General features: G+C 42.3%; 1 protein-coding gene across 1 annotated transcript in view; it reads right to left on the bottom strand.

Moving 5' to 3' along the window:
- Positions 1-23151, bottom strand: part of RB1CC1 (RB1 inducible coiled-coil 1) — a 132548-nt gene extending 109397 nt beyond the window's left edge. The window contains exons 1-5 of the mRNA XM_088469541.1: positions 22948-23151; positions 11707-11836; positions 7138-7264; positions 6021-6191; positions 2450-2652 (exon numbers count right to left, since the gene is read on the bottom strand). Of these exons, the coding sequence (XP_088325667.1) occupies positions 2450-2652; positions 6021-6191; positions 7138-7264; positions 11707-11777 (572 nt within the window). The 5' untranslated portion in view covers positions 11778-11836; positions 22948-23151. The remainder of the gene's footprint in view (positions 1-2449; positions 2653-6020; positions 6192-7137; positions 7265-11706; positions 11837-22947) is intronic.
- Positions 23152-24889: the final 1738 nt, after the last annotated feature.

Here is a 24889-nt window from a genome sequence, read left to right as displayed (position 1 = left end):
CTACCAAAAAGAGTTTTGTTTCTTATGTGACACACAAGACAAGCTTTGGTAGGAAAATTCAATGTTATTTAAAAAAATATATATATATTTGAATAATAATCTAGGGGAAAGGAGGCAGCATTAGGAAAAGATTACAGTATTCCATGATTGTTACCCTAAAGGCCGGTACACACTAGCCAATGTCTAATGTGTACCGACCTTGTTAGCAACGGACCCGGCAGGGGTGTCGGCATCGGCAAGTGCATACACACATGCCTATGCTGGCAGCTACAGCGTGGGGGTAGCAGGGGCCATGCTGCATTCAGCAGCATGGCATCACTAGCGACATCCTCAGATCTTTCTGCATGTACAGAAGATCTGTGGATGCGATGGAAGACCGCCGAGAGCGCGCATCGGTATCACACTACACATTTTGGGCGATTTGTTGTTCCGATGCTTCGGAATCAGCCAAATCGTTCAAAATATCGTGTTGTGTGTACCCACTTTAACGAAGATTTACACCACAATGTAACCGGCTAGTTCTCAAGATTGCTTCATTTTAATGCAGTTTTAAAGCAGTTATAAAAAGAATTAAATGTTATAGTTTCAGCCCCAATTTATGTGCCCTATCAGCACACGTGTAAAACACCTTTAAAGGTGGGCAAAATGGTAGAAAGGGCTGGGGATGGGCATACAAAAATGTATAATCCATTTTAAAATATAAAATACATCATGCAGTGTCCTTCAAATCTTACAGATAGAACGTATGGATAACATTGAAGAACATCCCTGATTACAGATTTATCTTGATTTTAAAAGTCTGAATGTACAGTATATGTGTTGGTTTTTATACATAAGGTAAGTAGCAAAATATATGTATTGCTTTAAAAGTGAATGTCCAGCTTCGGATTCATGTATTTGCATTTGAAAGACCTCCTGTAACGTTTACCAAATGCGTTGCACAATCTTTCAGGTGTCATTCTGTGCTCTTAAGCCATGTACATATGATACAACATATAAGATGTTTTACACAGGAAGCAAATGATTGCAGCTGCTTAGTAATAATATGCTTTCTCCTGCAGTCACTGTAAGAAGCAGTCCTAAAATGTTTAAATAAGGACATAGTTGAAAGTGACCCAACAAAGCCAAAAAGACAAAGCCATATATAGCACAGTGTAAGTACAAGCCAATAAACTAATGGTCTGCATAATAATGCCTTTTTGTGATAGTAACAAACAAGCACAACTCCCAAAGGTTACTTACCTGGGGTCTTGTGTACCCTGTTAATAACTAGCTCTTGCTGTAATTATATCTTATTGTACAACTTGCAAAGTGGGTCTCTAAATCTTTAAAGAACTTCTGTACTAATTAAGTTATATTGAAATTAACTTTGTTATCTTTTGTGTGTTAATATTGATTAAACTTTCATTACAGTTATGTGCTGCACATCAATCCTGACGATGTTGTATGCGGCCCCGTTCATGTTAATACGAACGAACGTTCCGTCGTTAATTACATCGTTCAGATGTGTACCTGCGGTACGATAATATCGCCCCAGCACACATCGTCCAGTGTGTACCCACCTTTACATTAGCATATTGCATTAACAGACCATAACTTTACAGGGGCTCTTTGGACCAGTGTTTAAGAGGTTCCACCTTAGTATATAATGTAAAATTTTACTCTTAATGCAGAATGTTTTCAGACTTCTGTTGTTTTCTGTCCATGGCATCACGGTTTCTTACACTTGCCATATTAATGGGAAACCTCTGGCAGCCTCATTTGGCAATTTAAAATGTACTTGCTAGGCTAAAGGTGGTCCAACTTTGACTGTAGGGTACACACTTCGGACAACAAACGATATATCACTAGTGCATCGGTGGGTGTGTACACCCGATACGTCATCCACATCGGTGCGTCTGGCTGTGTGTATGGGTGACCAACCAACCGCCCATACACTGGCTGCAGGAATTGCCAACACGGAAATCACAACTGGGAGGGCAATTTCAATGCTTGCCCAGTTGTGATGCCTGGCCATATTGAGCGCCCAATTGGCAAGTGTGTATATCTTACCATATCGGCTGGTGGGTCGGCCATTGAGTCGGGTAAGTGTGTACCCAGCTGTTCTTGACTCTTCCAATTACCAGGACAACTGTTCATTTCATACTGTAGTCATTGCTGCTCATAACTTTATGCGGTAACATTGTTTAGTTTGTTAATTAATAAGAGGTGGGAATAAGTGACTGATTGAAAAAGTTTAACATGACAATAAGATGCGCTGAGCTTAAGTTAAGACAGCATCTATAGTATATGTAAGGGAATATTATTAAAATAAAAAAGGTGAAAACCAAAGAATATGGGAGACGCATATTTGTATGTGTCTGGAGAAATAGCATAATTGGAGAAAACGCACATTATATAAGGCTTTTAAAATAAAGTAGTAACAATCTACTTATTTTTACAAACTTACTTTGTTAACTTCATCTTCATTTCATCTACTGATTGCAGATACTTGGAATAGGCATTATCAAACTTAAAAAGCAGCTTTTGATATGAATGCGTACAATCTTCTAAATTGGCCATAATGGCAGCCCAGCCCTGGTGCTGAAGATGTTCATCATGAACTAGACCTTCACAAAAGGAGCAAAGCTTCTTGGCTACCTCATACATTTCCTGTAAATAAGTAATTATAATATAGATGTTAGCAGAAATTAGATACAGCATTAACATTTAAAGAAAAAAATACTTTCTCTTCCTGGTTCTTGTCGTCTTTCAATACTAATCAGCATCTGGCCATATGTACTGGAACATGCAGCGTACAACACCTCACTAATGCTGCATACACACCTAAAGATTTTCTGTCCAACCATCCAACTAGTTGATTGGTTGGAATGAAAATCTGGTAACGTATGGGAGTAACTGATGGTAAGCAATTTGCTCCTAAATGCCAGAAAACAGATGAAAATGGTCGTCAGACAAGTTTGTTAAATGTTTGATCTAAACAATTTGTTCAATCAACAGTTTTTGTCCATTTTCCGGCGTTTGGGAGCAAATTGCTGATTGTCATTTGCTTTCATACCTTACCAGATTTTCATTCCAACCAATCAACTAGTTGGATGGTTGGATAGAAAAGCTTTACGTGTGTATGCACCTTTAGAAGACAGCAGTGAAATCACAGGTAGCATAGTTAGATTATTGCCCTCTATTCCAAAAACACAAATGCAACTAAGATCTCCAGGTACAATTCCCATTTAACCATGCAAGATACACTAGATACGTGCAGGCAAGTTTAAAGCAATATGGTATAAAAAGAGTGGTGATGTCCAAAGACATTACCAGCAAATTTCAATCAAGTGATCCAAAAAAAATAAACAATTGTACAATCTATACGTGTTTGTGATTACTGTATGTGCCATTGTGCAAATACCTTTATGTTGTAATAAAGGAAATGGGGGAAGAAGAGGGGAACAGCGGAATTGATCTTTTCTGGTTGATGAATTCCTATAGCATATAAGTTCTATACATACCATAGGTTCCTTATAAATAAGATATTCACTGCCGATACTACAGTAGCGTGCTGTAAATAGTGTGCACACTATGACAAAGTCCAAAGAATTGAGATCCATTCACAAAACGCCTGATTGCCATGTACAATATAGTCAGCACAAATTCATATACAAATAATATTGTGCCTTTCGGCTCAGGTGACAATATAGCTTGTTTGCAAGGACACAATAACCACTTGTATTTTGGACTGTTCTGTTTTTCTAAAGTGAACAGTCTTTAATTCCATGCATTTACTGCAGGTATACCCCTAACAGTTGTAGAAACATTAGTAACAGACGCATGTTAAGGGATTAGTCACTTACTTTCGATGGTGTTAAAGAAAAAAAAAAAAAAAAAAAGTCTGTTGGGTTTCTGGACTAATTCCTTGATGCATTTTAGTACAATTTCTAAAATAAGAATTGTGTGCATTAGATTTCTGTTGTTTTTTTCTGTTTACATGTGTTGAGTCATTCTCATATTGTATAAAAGAACATCGAAAAATAAATTTTACTCTACAATATAAGATAAGTTCCTCTATTGAATATATTTATTAGTATATGTGGCGCCCAGGAGATGAACTCATTGTGCTTTTGTAATTGACAGAGGAAGCTAAAATAAAAAAAATTCCATGCATCAAAATAAAAAAGTTGGACAAATGTGTCATGTATCAATCTACACGTGTCCTCATCTACTATTGTTGCAGTTGACTAAAACAGCCCTTCTTGGCGTGCGGTCTGGCTTGCACCAAGCATCTTTTTGCGTCTTAGGTGCAATTTGATGTGAGAAAACCTCTTCACAAGACTGCACTGATTAATTTAACATCCAACACGTATATTTCTGTGCAATTAAGTCTGAATCTGTATATGAAGTGCTACTGTGAAGATCTGGGTTTGTTGTGGACCTGGAGTGGTGACACAGAAGCAGATTTAAATAAAAAGGTGGAGTTTTTAATAAGTGATTTAGCAGACATGGGAATGGCAAAAGAAAATGTCCAGGTTTAGCACTAAAGTGCACTTGATAACTGTGGTGGGGTAAATGGGAGAATGTCCAGATAGTGACAGGCAGGAAATGTCCAGTATGCAGGTTTGGTGAGCTGTAACAAAGTGCAGGCAGAGGTAATGAAGTCCAGCTGGGAGTTAGAGTGTGAGGCAAGGTGCAGGGAAACAGCAGGTTCAGGTACTCAGGCAGGGGAAAGGTAAATGGAGGGTGCAGGGTGAGTCCAGCAGGTTTGGAGCAGGCAAGGTAACAGGCAAGTAGCGCTTTCAGGCAGACAGGTAAGGCACAGGTACTCTCTCTCAGCCGCAGCTGAGAAACATATTGCATTGGCAATGAATGAAGGCTCTGAACCTTCCTAAATACCAGGTGCCGTACTGTGACTGGCTGGAAAGAGCACAAGACGCACCAGGATTGGACAGCTTGAATCACATGACCTGAGGCAATATGGCGGCGCCCATGCCAAACGGAACGGAAACACCACCAGGCCTCAGTGACAATGTGCCCGCACAGAACCACGCATAGCCAATGCCCCTCGCCAAACACCAGCACCACTGCCAGAGACCCCTCGCCACAATGACCTCACAGGTATAACCCGGTGACCACCATGCCGAGAAACCCTGGCCATGACAGCTATGACGCAGTGGCCGAGGCTTTCTTCCACGCCAAGTCCTGTTGTGCTTCATACGCAGGCTCAGTCGCACACAGATATACAAGTGTTGCATATTACATGAATTAGTGCAGTCTTGTAAAACAGTTTGTCACATCCGATTGCGTCAAAAACACATTTTGAGGCGAATAAGACGTGAAAAACAAGCGACACCTCTCGGCGTGGCTCACTCGCTCCGCATGGCTGAGGCTAGGTGAATGAGGACACACCTGTAGTGTCTATTTAAAAGCAGCACGTGTTTCACAAACATTTGAGCACACGTGTCAATATGTCCTAACTGTTGACAAAGCAGAGGAAATGTCAGGAAAAAAACCACACTCTTGAAAGTAAGGACCTGAGAGTTGTTGGCACTGTTTGCCTGCATCTTTAAGCCAGGAGTTATGCTGCCCATTCACTAGGCGATTAAACCTAGCGATGGAGCGATAACGATGGTCGTTATCGCTCCATCACTTGGTAATCGCCCGCAAATCGGGCAGTAAAAGGTTAAAAACGACCAGTGATGCGCGCGACCGCTGGTCGTTTTTAACATCAATCATCGCCCAAACATAACGGTCAACCTGACGACCGCTGTCAGGTTGCCATGTTCGGGGATGATTGATCTGCATACACAGAACGTCTGAACGTTCAGTGTATGCAGTTCACCCCGCGGGAGACGACGGCATCGTAATCGTGCCGTCGTCCCCGCATCGTATAATGGAATTGGCTATTACAATAATTTCCTGCTCCAATCCAACATGTATTTTCCATATTAATATCCTAACCTTCCAAATATCCATTGGCCACTTGAGTTTATTATGCTTTTGTCAGGCTTTAATACATTTAAATCTCTCACCACTGCAAGCTGTGTCCTGGAGGCGACTGTGTGAAATACCGCAGGCATCATAAGTGACTCTTCTACCTTCAATTCCATTTCATTCTCTGCTGAAAACGTGGTTCTAGGAATAACCGGAGGCCGTTCACACAATATCATCTCTTTATTGAACAGGAATATTGGATTGGTGTCCTGTGATCACCCAAAAAAAAAGGTTGTTAGCATAAATATGTACTACAGACTTGTGAATAAGAAAACATGCAGCATATTAATATTCATATTGTATCATAAACTTAAAAACATAATTTGTCAAACAGCACTGTAGATGAAAGAGTATATAGTCAAGAGATTGACAGATGTCAAAAGCTATAACATCCGAAAGTAGTGTTCATTCTAGCACCCTGCACCTGTCACCACTCGTGCAGTTCCTCTTTCCTGCCTGGGGTGTCGCTCTCTGCTCTGGTGCTTCTAGCACACTCTGCTAATGCAACAAACTGCTGAGCTAAAGACCAGAGTGTGCTAGAAGCACCACAGCAGAGAGCGACACCCCATGCACGAAAGAAGAACTACATGGGTTGCGACTGGTGCATGGTGCTAGAATAACACTGCACAAGGGTAAGATGCATTAAGTAGCATTACACCCATGTTGGCATGCCAGTGGCAACAGACTCACTTGTGAAATTGTCGCTGTCAATCTCCTGACCAAATACCCTTTCATCTCCAAACCTTCCTATTAATATAGCATATACCTGCAGTGACCAGGCAGTTTTCCCACAGCCAGTGCCCCTATTAGTATAACAATTACACTCTGCGGATAATGGTGACTGCAGAGCAGCCAGTACTTTGATAAATAGCGCTACCAGACGCGTTCCTTCATTACAAAGCAGAAGCCCCAATGTTTGCTGCTTTCATTAGCCCTCCCGCTCACATTCCCCCAATTGTGAGCCAGGGCTGGGACTCTAACCTTACTACTTCGATTATAGAAACAGCCCACTTTTAAAAAAAATACCAATATATGGTAAATGACCCAAAGGATCACAGATCAGACAAGTAATAATCTTCTTGTCAAAACTAAAATATCTATGGCTGCTTATACTTTACACAAATAAAGAAGATATAATGAAATATTATTACTCACAGTACCAGCACTGTAACTACAGACCCTCCTGTCAGGTGCCATACATTCTCCTCCATTTACCACAAGTATCTGGTGATGAACAGCGATCTTATACTTAGACTGGATAGCATGCTTAAGATCAGTCACCCTAATTATGTACATAAAAAGACAAAGGTCTAAATTAAATATTTATATATATTTTTTTTTTACTTCAGCAGTAGAAAATAATGTTCTAATAATCATTATAACCCTTGGTTTTAAAAATATCTAAAATAAATAGTGGGGTCCATTTGTACATATTGAGTTTACCCAAAATACACTCAAATCGGGAACAAGGACAGAGCACACTAGTACACTGTAACATAAGAAATGGAAGAAATGTTAAACAGAGCCACTTTGTGGGAGTCGGACACAGGGAAAGCACTGACGCTTACTTTTCTTGTGCGCATGCATCTGACACACACTACACAAGGATTCCGATGGTTGCCACCGGTGGACGAAGATAGCCATGGGTGTTTCTGGGCAGTAACAAACCAGGGTGTCGCGGGCGTGTTGATGTCAGCGACTGTGTCATGGTCCCTGTGACATAGGCAGGTGCAATGTCCAATGGTCCACCGATAGTGCGTCTTTGTACGCACATCAATCGATTTATGCCACTGCCGGTGGGCGTCTCAATAGTACACCCATCGGCTGTGGAGTTAACATAAAGACGCTAGTAAAGGCTGTGTGTTTTGGATACTAGTCGTAAGTAAAAATGTTTTAGCATGAAAAAAGTATAAAATAATAAAGCAAACATTTATCAGACAACAAATAGATAATAATACGAAAGAGAGGATATCATGGTATTACATATGATGGAAATCTGTTGGCACCAGGCTGAGAGTAAATCAGTCACTGTAGATGCCGCCAGAGATCCAGTGTTAAAAGCTGAACCTAAGTGTATTCCTTTTCCATTGTAATCCTTGTAATTCCTTTTCCATTGTAATCTCATCCAAAAGACACACAGATAGCCAAAAAGGAATGTAAAGCCTGGACTTGGGCAAGATACAATGATATTAAACAGTGATGCCTGATTTCTTTTCACAGGGGTGGGCCACATCTTTTTAGATCTAGGGAAGATAAAAGCCTGTTATAAAATTTACTGATATAACACAAGATACAAAGCTCAAATATACTTAGGAGATTGTCCAGGACAGTCATATCCCCTGCACTTCACAGTATTTTTTTTTTTGTTGAACTTTCTTTTAACTATTCTGTCATTACTTTATGTGCAAACCATGTTATACAGTACACTACACCAGTGGTTCCCAAACATATTCGATTCATGGCGCCTTAGAGTATTAGTATTTTATCCTCGGGAAATTGAGAAATATAGCAACAGTTATTAAATGAAGTACAGTAAATTGTGCTTACCTGTCACCCTTAGGTTCAGTTATGTGGTGGTTGACAAGGCAGCGCCTCTTTTTGTCCATATATTTTTTTGATTGGCAACCACTAGCACTTGTTTTGCCTATCACATTGACTAAAAATGTTATTTGGTACTGGACAAACAACCCATGACACCCTGGCAAGTGCTCTACAGCACCCAGTTTAGGAACCACTGCACTACACTATCCAAACCACTTCTCCAGATTACAAGCATCCTGAAAACATTTCAATCAGCCTCCACATATGATGCACAACTAGATCACTAGGGTTAGAACTTCGGGCCTGATTCAGACCCGCTCGTAAGCAGGTCGATGGTCAGGCAGTGCGCACGTGCGGCGTGCGCGAGCCCCGGAGCGAGCGAGAAATCACTCGCTCCGGGGCTCGCAGCAAAACTGGGCGGCTGTCGATGTTTATCGACAGCTCGCCCCATTTTGTAGGCGGGTAGTGGGGGGGGGTGGTGGCTGGCCAAATGGAGGTGTTCCCGAAGGAACGCCTGCCATTTGCGGGCGGGCCTACTGACATCACGAGTGATGTCAGTACTGAGCTTCCTGCTCTATCAGAGCAGGAAGCTCTCTGGGGCTTGTGGCAGATGAGACCCTACCACAAGTGTTTCATTGCAAGCACGATGGTCGCGACCATCACCTGGCCACTCGCCAGGAGGCCGGCTACAAAAAAAATTGTCTGGGCATGCTGGTACTTGTGGTTCGACAAGTGCCATCCTGCCCTGGCAGGCTTTCTGTTACCTGTAGATCAGCTGTAAAAAAAACATTATTATTTAACTATTATGTCCGCACCCAAAAGCCAGGGGTGGTTGTCCTTGTTGAGGGTGACCCCATGTGTGGTCTACCCTAGGGCTAACCAGTTTAGAGCTGGTTGCCAATATGGCACGGGGACTAATGCTGGTTATTGGAAAAATAGAGAAAGACTCCAAGCTGCCCACCCCCCTTTCTATTTTCCAATACCAACCCAGATTCAGAGGTCCGAGCCTGGTAATAGTTTTTTATTTTGTTCAGTCGTCAAAAAAACTTGCTGCGTGTGAACGCACCTTTAGACTGCATAGACTATAGTGATCTATGCAAGAGTTCACACCAACACATCTGACATAGGCCTGGCTATTAATGGGGTAGGTTGGATGTACATTTTTGGTCGGTTTCAGTCAGCTTTGCAAGCCGATGCTTATTGAATCTGCAGTTTATATACAGGTCTATGTAAAGCAATCGATAGTTTGTCCATTGCTCTAAAGTCGCCCTTTGGTTGTTTCTTTGTTGGTTTTGCCTTTTGTAAATGGGTGGATTGCAAAACCAACCAAGAAAACAAACCTAACCTTTAGCAAATTTACCCCTAAATATATGTTCTTTTACCTACTTGTGATGCACCTTTAACCCAATCCGCCGGGTCCCCAAAGCTCACAACAGCCCTATGCTTTCTCCTGTACATGACTCGACGGCATCAACAAAACATTTCCCTATATTTGACTCACTGGCCAGCTGGATCAGACCAGCAATGCATCACATATAAATACACATTAGATTTAAATGTGAACAGAGTAAACTGAACCTTTGAGCGGAGTCCTGCCATAATAACTACCAACTCACTCTCATCTTCTATTTGGTAAATTCTTTTAAATAATATCCCCCTATCTTACCATATGCTCTTATAACAAATCAGTCTATGTAGCATATTTGAGTGATATATGAGCAGTCACGATAACTAATGGATATATTAACATATCAGATTAGATATGACCAAATCTAGGTGATTTTTAAATGCTGATGCTTCGATTAAAGTAAAAGAACTAAATTCCTGCTCTTCTGAACTTTAGGGGGTCATGATCACCAGCATTAAAACTTAATTCAAATTCAATTTTCCCTTTCGCCAAAATAAAGAAACTACACAGCCACTGCTGGAGGCAATCAAATAATACAGTAAATACTTATTTTTCATTTCCTCCCAAAATGTTATTTTCAGTGAACCTTCATTGATGCTGCTTTTCTAAACTTTCTGTAATCAGCTTACTACATTGGGCCAATTGTAAAACAAATTATTTATCAGCATCTGGAATGTTATTTATCAAGATATCAGGATGAACACGTAGGGTGAGTTAAAATGTAACTTAATACATAGCTCTCTTCTCTCCATTCAATTACGATCAGTCGTGATCAATGTCCCAGATACAGTGGACATGGTACAGTTAATAACAGGAAGTAACTTAGGGGAATATACAGTATATCAAGCCCTGGAGGGAGTTAGTGAGAAAATCAAAATCATAATATATCGGGGATGAAAAAAGGTGGTAGCCTCGGGGGTATTCAATTATAGCCCCTTTTTTTTTCTGTTGCCCAATAAATGATCTGTTATCGGGTGTTAAAACACAGAATATGGGAAAAATTCCCGGACATATGTGTTAACCCACTATTTGCACCCAATAACAGGCTAATTATCGCGTGTATCTATTCTAGTTTGTTCAGAACTGAAAATAAATATGTGTTAAATGCAGCCTGCTGGCTGACTTCAGGGCTAATTAGATAGTCACGGAAGATCAATTAGCCCACGGTAAATTACCACGGCTAATTTAATTTCACCCATAAAGTACCAATCAGTCAGCTCCTAACTATCATATTTCAAACACAGCCTGTAAAATAACAGTTAAAAGCTGATTAGTTGGCACCGGATCTGGTCAATATCCCTGCAGTCGGGATGCTGGCGCTTAGAATCCCAGCATCGGCATCCCATCGGTAAGTACTACGGTTATGGGGAAGGTTAGGCATTAGGGGGAGGGTTAGGTTTAGAGTGCAGAGATGGGGTTGTTAGGTTTAGGCAGTAGGGGTGTGGTTGTTAAGTTCAGGCACCGGGGAGGGAGGGTAAGGGTAGGAAGAGGGGGAGGGTTAGGATACTGACACTACAAGTATCACTGTGTGTAAAATATTATTGCTTAATATAAATTGTAATTTTCACAATTACTGTATCATCATTATTGGTGTCAGGGATTCTGCTGCATACAGATATAACTATACAGAAAGACCTATGTACAAGTCGCTTTTGCACTTAACATAATGAAAGTTTTCTTTTAAAGCAACAGAATGCCACAAGTTTTCTAAGAAAGAAATAAAACATAAATGAAAACAAGAAAATAAAAAGTATTTTTTCTTTAAATATTCTTACGTTTGAACTGCAAGCTCTGTGTCAAATGTAAGGGTGATTCCAGTGTTCACCAGAAATACATACAACTTCATGATGACTGCTCTATGTTCCTCTGCTCACTGCTTTGCACCTTGGTCTGCTCATTTAGAAACTGGAGAAAAAGAAAAATATAATGTTACATGTGGGACAGACAAAATAATCACACAAATCCCATTTCAGAACTGCCGATATAACACGGAGCCTCTAAAGTGAAAGACATAGCAAGAAAGATTAAAACGTACCCACCAGGAATTTATTTTGCCACAAAAACATGTGCAAACACTGAGGAAAACAGATAAATTCATAGATGATAACAATAAACAAAAGGTTGACACAATTCTATATATGCAGATTGAGGTCTTGATTTTCCAACAAGTTGAGATGACCGTTTTTGCCAATTTTCAACATGTGCGAGCGATGAACAAATACAGTACACTGTTCTGCATCATTTTTGTGGTAAAGGTTTTTTTTAAATGATCTTTTATAATTTGTGCATAGTAAATCCAACAATATAACTCATTTTGCTCAATCAGGTCCGGTTGTTTCTCTCTCTCGAGTTTAAAAAAGTTCATATTTTGTAAATAAATTATATAAGAAGTTTGAAATGATGTTTATTGTATCAAATCATACTTACATTTGCATCAATTGTACAGTGTATATATATATATATATATATGAAATGGTATACAAATACAGTTATTCTGAAAGAAATTACCTTTTCAAAGACTTGTGTGTGTTTTGCACCTGGAACATCTCTCTTGAGCAGGAGTGGGCAATAAGCGGCCCTTTAGCTGTTGTTAAACTACAAATTCCAGCATGCCTTGCAACAGTTAAAGCATGGCCAAATAGCAGAACTGTGGCAAGGCATGCTGGGTATGTACTAACCCTACACTTGAGGCACCAGCAATAGTCCGCAAGCATATTTACATCCCAGCTGCCCTGTACCTCTCTTCCATCTCTCTACTTGCTGAGATCGTCGCAGTTTTCAGAAAAGTAGTCTGCTTATTGGGGTTACACTAATTACTGCTTATTGGGGGTTACACTAATTACTGCTTATTGGGGTAACACTAATTACTGCTTATTGGGGGTTACACTAATTACTGCTTATTAGGGTTACACTGATTACTGCTTATCGGGGGTTACACTAATTACTGAATATTAGAGGTTCACATACTTTTTTCAGACAAAAATATTTAATATTGGAATATTTTAATTAATAAATTAAAAGGAATATCATTTTGTAAGCTATTAGATTTATTGTATTTTTTTATTGTTATCACTTAGATGAAGATCTGAACACATTTAGTCACAGTCATACAGAAATTCAGAGAATTCTAAAGTGTTCACAGACGTTCTAGCAGGACTGTACCTTAAGTGTAGCTGCATTGTAAAATTTTACACAATGATAAAGAAAATACTTACCAGCAAAACATACATGCATGAAAAACCACACGCATAAATGTAGTAAACACGACATTGTTCAAACTTTTTTGACAATGCAGCATGCACTAGGGTAGAAAAGAGACGCACCTCATCTTAATCGCAATTTTTTTTTTATTTTTATTTTTTTATTAGTGTACCATGGATCATTATGGAGAGAGATTAAGTCATTTATGTTACTGGAAAAGCAGGGCTCGACAGATTCTTGTCACCAATGCCCCATTGTACAGTAGCTAATAAAACTGCCATCAATTACTAGCTTCAACCCTTATGCTGGGTACACACTGGCTAATATATTGGCCGACCAATTGATCGGCCAAAATATCTTGTGTGCGTCGGCCAGTGTGTACCAGCAGCAATATGTCTGTGAACGATTGTGCATCGGCTGTGCTGCACAGCCGATGCACAATATATCTGTGCATTGGCCGTGGGTCCCGCTGGCCCGGGAAGCGCGTTGCACCCTCCTCCCCCATAAACATGCTCCAGAAACCTAGGGGAGGAGGGTGTAACGCGCTCCCCGGCCAGCTGACAGATAATGGTTGTTTAGTGTGTATGAACAACAATCATCTGGAGATATATCTGATGTGTGTATATCCAGCTTTACATATAGCTGTCATTACTTCTGTGTAAGGAGTTGCTTGTGGGGGGAACATTAGTGACAAGATAATCAGAGCGACCTGTAGGAATGCAGGAGTCTCTTGCAGCTGTAGCACTAACAGTGGTGCACTGAACAATCTCCATAACGGAGGAAGTATTCTTTACTATATTACAAAAGCTCTATAATCCTCACACATCTTCCGAAATAGGTCTCATCAGGATATATAAAAGGTCAAAAAGCTGAGAATGCAGTTATTTGAGCTACTGTGACATGTCTTGCCCTGCCCCTACCTGATATCAACCAATCACCACAGTGGATTTCTGCAAAGCAAGTCAGCCAAACTGTTAAAAGTAAAAGTTCTCTTCTAACTTTGCAAACTGCAGCAGGTAAATAAACAAGAGAATGGTGGACTTCTACCTTATTTCATGTACCTTACTTAGCGGGATAATACATGGCCTTTGCTATATATTAATATCAAACACTGGCTAATGAGATAATGGTGGAAACATAGGCAACAGCTTTTATTACATTAGCTCTGAACGATCACATGATAAGTTTTATAGGAACAATTGCCCATACAACCAGCTAATTTAAATAATACCTAGAGAATTCATAAGGGAGAGGCATAGTTTTATAGCTGATCCCTCAAGACATCCATGGACTTAACTGTACACTGCAATTATTTCTTTATTGACTACAATTTTTGTAACTGCAGGAGATGTACAATAAAACACCCCACTACTGTGCATTACGGCCTAATAACAGCAGTTTCAGGAATGTAAGAGGAATGGCTAGCAAGAGAGTAATGGGGCCCATCCATTAGCAATGGACTGCTGAGATCCCGTGATGCTGCAACCCGGCACCGCAGAAATACAACATGTTGGATTTTCCCGATTTGACCATCGCGATCATCAAATCGGGGACATTTAACATGTCATTTTTCAGTGATCCTGCGACAGATCGCTGAGCATCGATGTTGGAAGCCGGCGTTTCCCCCCGGCAGACCGGCATTTCCGATCGCGTCGCAGGATCGCGGAAAAACCTGTCAGATGTATGGGCACCTTAAGCCAACCAATTAAGAAGCAAATAACACAATAAGGAATTTGTGGAAGTAATAACATGCATGATGTAGATTGATTGCTAGGCAGCTTTTCATTCTAAAAACGTTGAGTCATGGTTTACCGTAATAAAGCTAAAATTATAAATTGCAGTTGCCCAACATTCAAATGCCAGAACATTTGGGGCTCTTGTTTTTTTCTTATTTTTTACTTATTTCAGCTTGGAAAATATGAGGTAATAGAGGATGTTCTGTATCACTTCCAACTTACCGAGGAAAGCTAAACTAACATTGGACATGTGTGTTGCAGTGTTCATACCTGGGTACCAACACTAATTAAATACTTTCTAAGATCTTGATTGTAAATATGGTGATATGTTTGTTATGCTTTTTCCTTGTAAGACATCCACTTCCTTCCAGCCACAACCAACCACAGGATATCTGCTATGTAAAATGTTCATGCCAATGAAACAACGTTTATATGAGTCAAGAATGATTTCTTGCTACAGAAAATAAATTTATGATTTTAATATTTGCAGCCAACAGCAAACACCGGTTCAAAGCATGTATCAGGTAACTGTAGTAAAAGTTTTAAAAAGGCAGAATACATCACTAAAAATTAGGCCTCAAAGTGAAGTGAACTTTAAAAATAAATTAAAACGTGATGTTTGTATTTTTATGGCAGAAACACTTCAAAAGGTAACATCAAATTATTTACAAGCAAAAGGCACTTGCTACTAATTTGGTTACTTTTTCAGTAAAAGTGCTGTGTTGTCTTGGAGTTCTGGGGTAACACAGAATTATTACAAACAAATCTAAACTATGCGTCTGATTCAGAGATGGCTGCACAGCTCATCGCAAAAATATGCAAATGTCCCAGTCTTCTAGATTTGTATTTAGACACCCACTGGCATCTTTACAAATCAATGCAATTGCATACAAAGACGTACCATTGGAAGCAGATCAGTAAATTGTCCAACAGAGTTAACCCTATGGTTTTGGGAATCAGACTTGAGATTCCAGAGCCTTTGCAACTGCGTACGGGACCGTAGTTGCAGGCTGAGACACGGCCAAAAACAGTAGCGACACACCTGCTTGAGTTGCCACCCCCCTCACTGCAGCCCACAAATGGTCCCTGCCTGTCAATCACTTTGAAAATAAAGCCTCACTGTGAGCGACAACGGGTATCAATCAAAACACATGTGCCGTGCGACTCAGATGCATGTAATGTAATCGTCAGCAAACTGTGAAAACATAGGCTTTGCATCCATCTCTGGATCAGGCCTTCTTAGTGTTCTTCCCATGCTATATTTCTCAGGCATTTTACCCAGCAAAATGCCCCTGCCGTCCAGCACTGTGACGTAGCCGAAAGTCGTTTCCACATGAGACGTCAGTGCAGTGAGATGTTCGGCCGTGTCACAGTGTCGCTCACCGTCTCGCCGGAAGGAGGATGCCAGCCAACCCCTCCACCTGAGACCCCAGCTCACCCTATAGTAGCCACCACCCCCAGAACGAGGATGCCGAACGCCAGTTCTACCTCGACCCTGGCTCATCCTGTAATGAATACAACCACTGCAGCCTCACAGACACAGATTTTCCCTCTACTAGCTGGTGCCCATCAGTTAAGTGAAATGCCAGATTGGAGGGGGTGAGGGTGCACGATGGGCTGCTACTTACTTGCTGTGCTACCTACTCCCGCACACCGGCTATATCATAATGCCAACCAGCAGTATTACTATAACATATTAGGGTTGATTCAAATAGGTACGATGCTAGCGATTTAGTACACTCCTATGTTGCACTCACGATAGCCCCTAAATCATGTATTTTATTAAGCACCCATATAGGTCTGTGATTGAAAATGTACAATTTAGGGGTGAATTTAGAACAAAATTGATGCAGTTTAGGATACCATTGCTGGTGCTCCAAAGGCACATTGTAGGCAACACCTGTAATTTGTCCCTATCTGAAATGGGGTTAGAATACCAACAGCGGCATCCCGACACTCACAATCCCAACACTGGAAGGTAAGTTCCCTACACCTAACCCTTACCCCGGTGCCTGAACCTAACCCTCCACCCTTAGTGCCTAACCCTAACCCTCCGCCTAGTGTCTAACCCTTAACACTTACCTTCGGGATGCCAGCGGTCAGGATCCTGGCGCCGGTATTTAGACTGCCGGCATCCCTGTCTGCAAGGATGCTGACTACATCCCCTGAAATTACCCCATTGACTTCCTTTTCTCTGTCACAGCTAAATAATGTTGTAGGCTTTAAAGGATTTTCAAAAAAGTATCTATCTGGAGTATAGAAATTAAATCAGTATTCTCTTATTTAACTAGATAACCAAACATAAGACGTATCACACTGATCGCCTATTATCACTTTTTTCATCCATGGTTTGTCATCTGCTCAAAATAAAATAAAAAATAGACTGAAGATACTTTCATATTCTATTAAAGCCAAAAAAGTGAAGGCAACAGAGCTTTAATGAAAAAGACCCACTGGCATGTACAGTATCTTTGATCTAAAAGCCTTTTCACAATGGACTGTTTCATATTTATCACCATATAAAAATGGTGCACTGTGGTGTGAATAGGTCAAAAGTGATTGCAGTGAGTTGAACATTGTGAGAAACTTACAATAACCTCATCAGGTGGATGGAAAACAAATATAAACAGACAAATCTCCATTTTAAATTTCCTAGGTTTACACGAGGGTTCTCTCCCCACTTGCTGAATGACAGAGGCTGGGTCACCTGGATAATAGTACTTTCAGAAGATTTATACTGCAGGCTGCCCTGATCAGTGGCCAATCAGAGGGTGGCTCTGGTGACACAAGATCCCTGGGGATCTTTTATACAATAGCAGTAGCATGTAAGTGAGGAGAGCGGGGCGTTTGTACCGGGGATAGAGGTGGGCTGTATATGGGGGAGGGGGTGAGTAAACATTGGGGCTGCGCAGACTCGAAAGCTGGGGTTAGAGAGCAGAGAAAGCAGCTGTCCAAGAGGACCTGGGGTGGTGAGTTCGGAGCTGCAGTGTAGGATATCAGTGTTATTATTACACCCACCGCATCCTGAGATCAGTCAAAATGGTGATAGTATACAGTATGAGCACTCCTGACCTAATTATATACTAGCGCCATCTTATTAGGTTCAACTAATAAGGACTCCATTTGTTGCTACTTAGGGTTATCTAAATACGACTTTCCTCTAGTCTCCAATCCTTCAAGCGATCCCTGAAAACTCACCTCTTCAGGCAAGCTTATCAGATCCCAGAACCGCCCTCACAACCTTCATAGTTACCATATCTAGTTACATCCCCTTTTACAGTCCACACATAATCTCACACATTGTCTTTCTCTCACATCCTCATGACATTTGGCCGACATTCCTGTGTGACTGGATCCTGCAGCCAACCAAGAAACTGTGCATTGTGGCTGGACCAAGATGCAATATATAGCACCTATCCTTGTGTATCAATGCCTATTTCCCTATAGATTGTAAGCTTGCGAGCAGGGCCTTCCTACCTATATATCTGTCTGTTATTACCCAGTTTTGTTCTATCAATGTTGACAATTGTAAAGCGCAACGGAATATGCTGCGCTATATAAGAAACTGTAAATAAAATAAATAATAAATCTAAAGCTAATCTGTATTTTTTTTTTTGTTTGGTCTTGTGTTGTGTAAGTCAAACTTACTATAAATAATAAGCATTGAATTTATAGGAATTTTGTACTAGAAGTATGCCAACCCATGAGGTGCTGTCCCTCCTTTTACCTTGTTCTCCATAAATCATAATAATGTTACATTTATTGGCCATAACAGCTTTTATCATTGTTATCTGCATCCTCTCCTGTGATCAGTAATAATGACAGTAATATTAGCTGCATCTGCAGTGATCAATAATAATCATTATAATTATTAGGATGAGCGGTTTGGTCCTACACGGTTACGGTGGGATCTGAGAAACAGCATCTTATTGGTTATTCAGGTCTCACGTGTTTTGGATAGCCATTAGGATAAATTTGAACTTGTGCTAATTTGGTGAAAAGAACAGAGTAGAACAAAACAAATCATCTCTAATAATAATGGCTGCATCTCCTAATTTTTCAAATCTATTTTAGATGTGAAATTACATTTCTTTTAATATGTTTCTCAGAACAGATGGGCATGTAAGAGATGCGGTCTGATATTCATGTAAGTGATGTAAGGTGGATGGGGGGGGGAGGTCCTGCTGGACATGTGAGCGGGGCCTGATGGGAACGTGGTTAGAAGGGAGAGAAGGGCTGATGATAAATGGCTTTAATTGCTCCTGTAATGGTCGGATGTTGAGGACGCATCTTATGAGCGTCTTAAAAATGTAGATGACTGACGTCACAATCCAATAGAAGAAAATACACACTGAGATGATAATAGCTCAGTATATATGGGGTGCACACTGATCAGATAACCGTTCTGAGGGGTAAATTTACTAAGATGGGAGTTCTATTAAGAAGTGATGTTGCCCATAGCAACCAATCAGATTCCAGGTATTATCTTCTAGAAGGAGCTAGATAAATGAAAAGTAGAATCTGATTGGCTGCTATGGGCAACATCACTTCTTAAATAGAACTCTCATCTTAGTAAATTTACCCCTGAGTATCAGAGCATTTATCTGATCTTCAGAGTGATCTGCATAGTGTGTACCCAGCTTAACCCAATGATAACAGGTGCAACAAGTGAATGGAAAAGTACTGTGGCTGACTGCTGTGTGTCTCAAAGTTTGGTGCAAACAGGAATACATACCTCCCAACTGTCCCGCATTCAGCAGGACAGTCCCGTCCCGCGGTGGGGGGGGGGAAGTTGGGGGAAGCATACACCGCTGCTCTGCATAGCAGAGCAGAGTGTATGCAGAGCGAGAATAGATACTGTGCGCATGCGCACAGCATCTATTCACAGTACGGAGGGAAACCCGGGGGCAGCCCTCGGAGATGCTGGGCACGCCTCTTAGTGATGAAAACGGGGGGTGCCGATAGGCCATGCCCCTTCACGTGCAAGCCACGCCCCCTTTTCGTGAGCGTGCGCCTTCGGCGCACGGATGTCCCGAGTGACAATAATCTAATGTTGGGAGGTATGGGAATATGTGACTATGGTAAGTGGTTTAAGATGCTAATGTAGGGTTGCACATTAAAGGTGTGCCCATCAATCATGTCACTATCACTCTGTCATCGATGTCAGGCAACCATCTCCGGGAAACCAATAATGGTCTGAACCATCAACGTTTTCACTAGTGAAGTATAATACTGCACAGTGATGATCAATTCCCTACACGAGTGAATTAGTGTAACACTAGACAGTGTTGCTACTCTGCACGCTCAAAATAGTGTAACACTCAGATCCATGTGTACTGCAGCAGGTTATCTTCTGTCACTCCTTGCCCGCCCTGTCGTTTTCCACCTAGTGTAGGCTACTATATACAGTATACTGGTGGGAAAACACTGTACTTTCTCCTAGCACAGGGAATAGTGATCACTGCCTCCAATTACAGGACACCCCATCATCACATTGCAGACTCGGGGCCAAGAACACCTAATTTTCTGATATAGCATTGAGAAGGAGGAACATAAGCATCTCTAACTGCAAAGCCACTCACAGGACAGATGTGTAAGAAACGTGTTCTATGCGAACAGTCTGACATGTCTCCATAAATATCAGTATGAATCCATCAGTGGTGGCAAGTACTCATCTGCCATTAATGGAAAAAAACATCCATCAGTCCCGGACTATCAATGTTTCCCATTGATGATCTGGACAAGAGCGTGAGCTTGTGAGTAGGACCCTCATACCTTTTAGTTTGTCTGTTATTGCCCAGTCTTGTTTTAATACTGTTTTGTTCCCAAATGTAAAGCACAACAGAATGCCCTTGCTATATAAGTAAATGTTAATAAAAAAAATAACTAACCTTATGCTAATGCGTACACTTGCCATATAAACCCTTTAATTTGGGACACATGTGAATTACACGAGTGAGTGTCACAGACTAGTTTATTGCTGAAGCTTGCATATGTATCGAATATGGTACCTGACTACACTGCAAATGTCATAGCTGCATCAGGTGTTTAGAACAAGCTGCAAACAAAATGTGATGCTAACAGAGTGGAACTAGGGGCCTGGTTCAGGGCTTGATTCAGAGCCGGACGCTATTTGCGCTCGCTCGTTCAGAAAAAGGGGCTGGATATTTAAATACAGCGCTCGCTCTTTGCGGTCTGTTGATGCCTCTATGTCTGAACGAGCGAACGAAACATGCGCTCGCTATTTTTTTAAAAATGCCCCCTGGCCGCTCACATCCTACGTCATCTCCGCTGTTTATTAGATTAATCGAGTACATCGAAAGGCGTATGAACTGCTCGCAGTGCTTGTGGTAGGATTTTCCTACCGCAATCATGCGAGCAGTTCAGGCTAAAAGACAACCAAGTGACGTGGTCGATGACGCTGCTTTGTTAATTATGCACACCCTTAAAACACCCGTTTTGACCGTTTGTAACGCCTGCGTTCGGATCTCCACTCCCCGTTTTCAAGCACCTTCCCTTGTTACCACCTACAAACGCCTCATTCTGTCACTCAAATTAGCAGGCATTCGCTATTTTGCGAGCACACAATTTCCGACCGCAATGACTGGTTCGCGCATGCGTATTACAACCCATATGCATGCGCAGTTGTGCGAACATCGCTCGCAGCTTATGAGCGGCTCTGAATCAGGCCCTCAGAGCCGGACGCTCTGACCAGAGCGCTCGCTCTGAACCAGGGCCCTCCTACATGAAAATGGAGCGGCCTCTTGGACGCTCACCCACAGCTATAGCGAGCGTCCATGATGATGGTCACGATGGTCAAGACCATCGCTACCATCGGGCTTGCGACGGAGACCCTGCGTTAGGGTCTCGCTGCCGCAAGCCCAGGAGTGATTTTGGCTCTATCAGAGCCAAAAGCACTCCCACTGACATCACTAGTGATGTCAGTGGGGCCGGCTTCAGACGGTAGGCGTTCCCATGGGAACGCCTCCGTCTGGCAGCAACACCCCCAGCAAGCCCACCAAAGGGGGCGTGCTGTCAATCAACATCGACAGCACGCCCCCTTTGGTGCGAGACCCGGAGCGACGGCTACCCCGACGCTAGCCGGGTCTCGCGCATGCACCCGACGGAGCTCCCTCCGTCGTGCGCATACGCAGTAGGGCACCATCGACCCGCTTGCGAGCTGGTCTGAATCAGGCCCTAAATTAGAACAAGTTTAGCCAAATGTGGCAAAGAGAACAAGTTGGGAGCAGGTGTAGTTGGGTACCTGATGGTTAACAGGAGATAAACAAGGGTAACTGACTAAGGTATATGGAATGAAAGATGAAGCGTATGTGAAGGACTGTGCCAAAACACAACAGCGCTGTTAACGTGGCAGCAATTTAGTACATTCAATATCTGCTGTTGGGGTCATAACAACAAATATTATGGAACTACGTATATAGAACATTCTACAATGGCTTTAAATACGTCAGGCCCCAAATCAAGTATTATGATACTGTTTTCATGATCCTCTTGTTTATAACACAGCATACACCACATATAATTTATTTTAATATTGTGTGCAAAACTGTAATACAATAGAGAACAGTAAATCAATTAGAAGTAACTTAAAATCTAAAAGCATAACATGAGTAAGTATATGGGTCATAGCCCCCCACTAAAAAAATAAATAAAGCTGTACACCCCTGAGACACCATGATTATGCATTGACCATGGGGCATTATATATATCTCTATATCTTACAGGAAGACTGGCGTGCTGTCACAGCATATACAGAGTACAGACAAGCTGTGCTGTCACACAATGCAGTGGCAGGTGTAGTGCTCAGACATATAAGGAAGGCTCTGTGGCCCTTCGCATACACAACCCTGGTGGCCCTGTGCACACGGAGATGGCATGTCTCGCACAGGGCTGTGATGCTGGGTGAGGATGGTGGATTACAGGCCTGGGTCTCCTATCCCAGGCCGGGGAGGGGGGCTGTCAGCTGTCTGCTCCTTCTACACGTAAATCACAACCGGGAGCCGCACCGGTTCCCCCAGTGACGTTTCCCTGTCTCCCCCACCTGTGACCCCGTCCTACCAGGGCAGAGTCCGGGCGGCAGTCTGGAAGCAGATCCCTTTGTTATTGTTGTTGTTGTTGACGACTCAGCATCGCTCAGGCTGCTGCCTGTTTCCGGCGGCGATCTGACATCGCGAGAGTGCCCCGAGATCTCGCGTTGTACTGGAGTCAGACTGGGACTCTAGGAGAGACACACACATACGGTCTCACACACACACAGGGGAGGGGAAGTTGGGCAGGGCTGTGACCATCTGCTGTGATGCTGTTGCTGATATTCTGTGTGCTGCTGAGCCTGTTAGTAAATGGCCATGCTGTGCTCTGCTCTTTGTCCCTGACAGTGCTCTGTGCTGCTGTTAGTCTTGCACCAGTTGTGTGCTGCTTATGCTGTGTAGACACTAGACCCGGGGTGGCCAACCAGTCAGAGACAAATAATACCTGTAGCTTAGCTAAAGAGCCGACAGGAAACACACACGCAAAATGGGATGTGGCCTAGCTGTCACATGGCCATGCCCCATTTTTGTGCGAACGCCTTTGGTATGACATTTGCAGGAGCATGACCTATTTGTGTCTCTTATGCAGTGCCCCCTGTAGTTGTGCCCCTTATGCAGTGCCCCCTGTAGTTTTGGCCCTTATGCAGTGCCCCCTGTAGTTTTGGCCCTTATGCAGTGACTCCTGTAGTTGTGCCCCTTATGCAGTGCCCCCTGTAGTTTTGGCCCTTATGCAGTGCCCCCTGTAGTTGTGCCCCTTATGCAGTGCCCCCTGTAGTTTTGGCCCTTATGCAGTGCCCCCTAAAGTAGAGCCCCAGCCCAGTACTTACCTGACTGCTCTGACTCCCTCTCTGTCTCGCGCTGCCTCTGACTGGATCTAACTAGATTCAGCAGGAGCGCAGGGCAGGCTCTTCACATCGTGGGTGACGTCAGGACATAACCCGCGCAATGCATCACTTGGAACGCTGGCCTCTGAAGCGATCAGAGGCTTCTTTAAGCTGGCCACACACTAGACCAACTTACATCCAACCAGCCAACTTGTTGATTGGTTGGAATGAAAATCTGGTAAGGTATGGGAGTAAACGATGATCAGCAATTTGCTTCTAAATGCCAGAAAACAGATGAAAATGGTCGTTCAGACAAGTTTGTTAAATGTTTGATCTAAACTATTTGTTCAAACAACAGTTTTGGTCCATTTTCCAGCGTTTGGGAGCAAATTGCTGATTGTCATTTGCTTTCATACCTTACCAGATTTTCATGCCAACCAACCAACTAGTTAGCTAGTTGGACAGATAATCTTTAGATGTGTGGCCAGCTTTAGTCTGATTGCTTCAGAGACCAGTGTTCCCAGTTCGGGGGGGGGGGGGGAGACGCGGGTTCTAGACGATGTTTACCTGGTCAATATGGCGGCTGATGGGTCGAAATATTGTATCTGCTGTATACATCAGAACTATCCCTCAGTCCGTCCTTCATTACCTTGTATGGCGCCATGTGTGATATCGTCCGGTTGGCTGTGCAGCGAGGCTCATGGGAAGATATCGCTTACGACCACAAGATCGCTCAGATTGACCGTACACACAGAGCGATCTGGTAGATACAGATGTGTCCACATACATCTATCCTCCGAGCACTACAAGTCACGTAACACATAACGCTTGAGTGCCGTGTGACTCAATATCACCGAGCGTCTTTTATGTGCAAGTTTTTGCCTTCAAATGTGTCATTCGCACATTGATGCGAATAGAACGCACAAGCAGTTTCTGTTGATGAAGATGATATGCAGCATGCCTATATTCTGTGTGTAACTGCGGGTGTATCTGCACGCGAAAAGCTACGTTACAGTGTCAGCAGCTGTGGTGAGAATAAGACGCATTTGAAAACAAATAGACACTCAGCGCTACTAAGTCAGGCCACAGCATGTCGCGACTTGAAGGGCTGTGTAACGCACAAGGAGGCTAGATGTATGTGGACCAGGG

Source organism: Taudactylus pleione, unplaced genomic scaffold (genome assembly GCF_031769625.1).
Source record: "Taudactylus pleione unplaced genomic scaffold, aTauple2 ptg000093l, whole genome shotgun sequence".
NCBI lineage: Eukaryota > Metazoa > Chordata > Amphibia > Anura > Myobatrachidae > Taudactylus > Taudactylus pleione.
The sequence above is the reverse complement of the archived record's forward strand: the minus strand, read 5'-3'. Positions and strand labels throughout refer to the sequence as shown.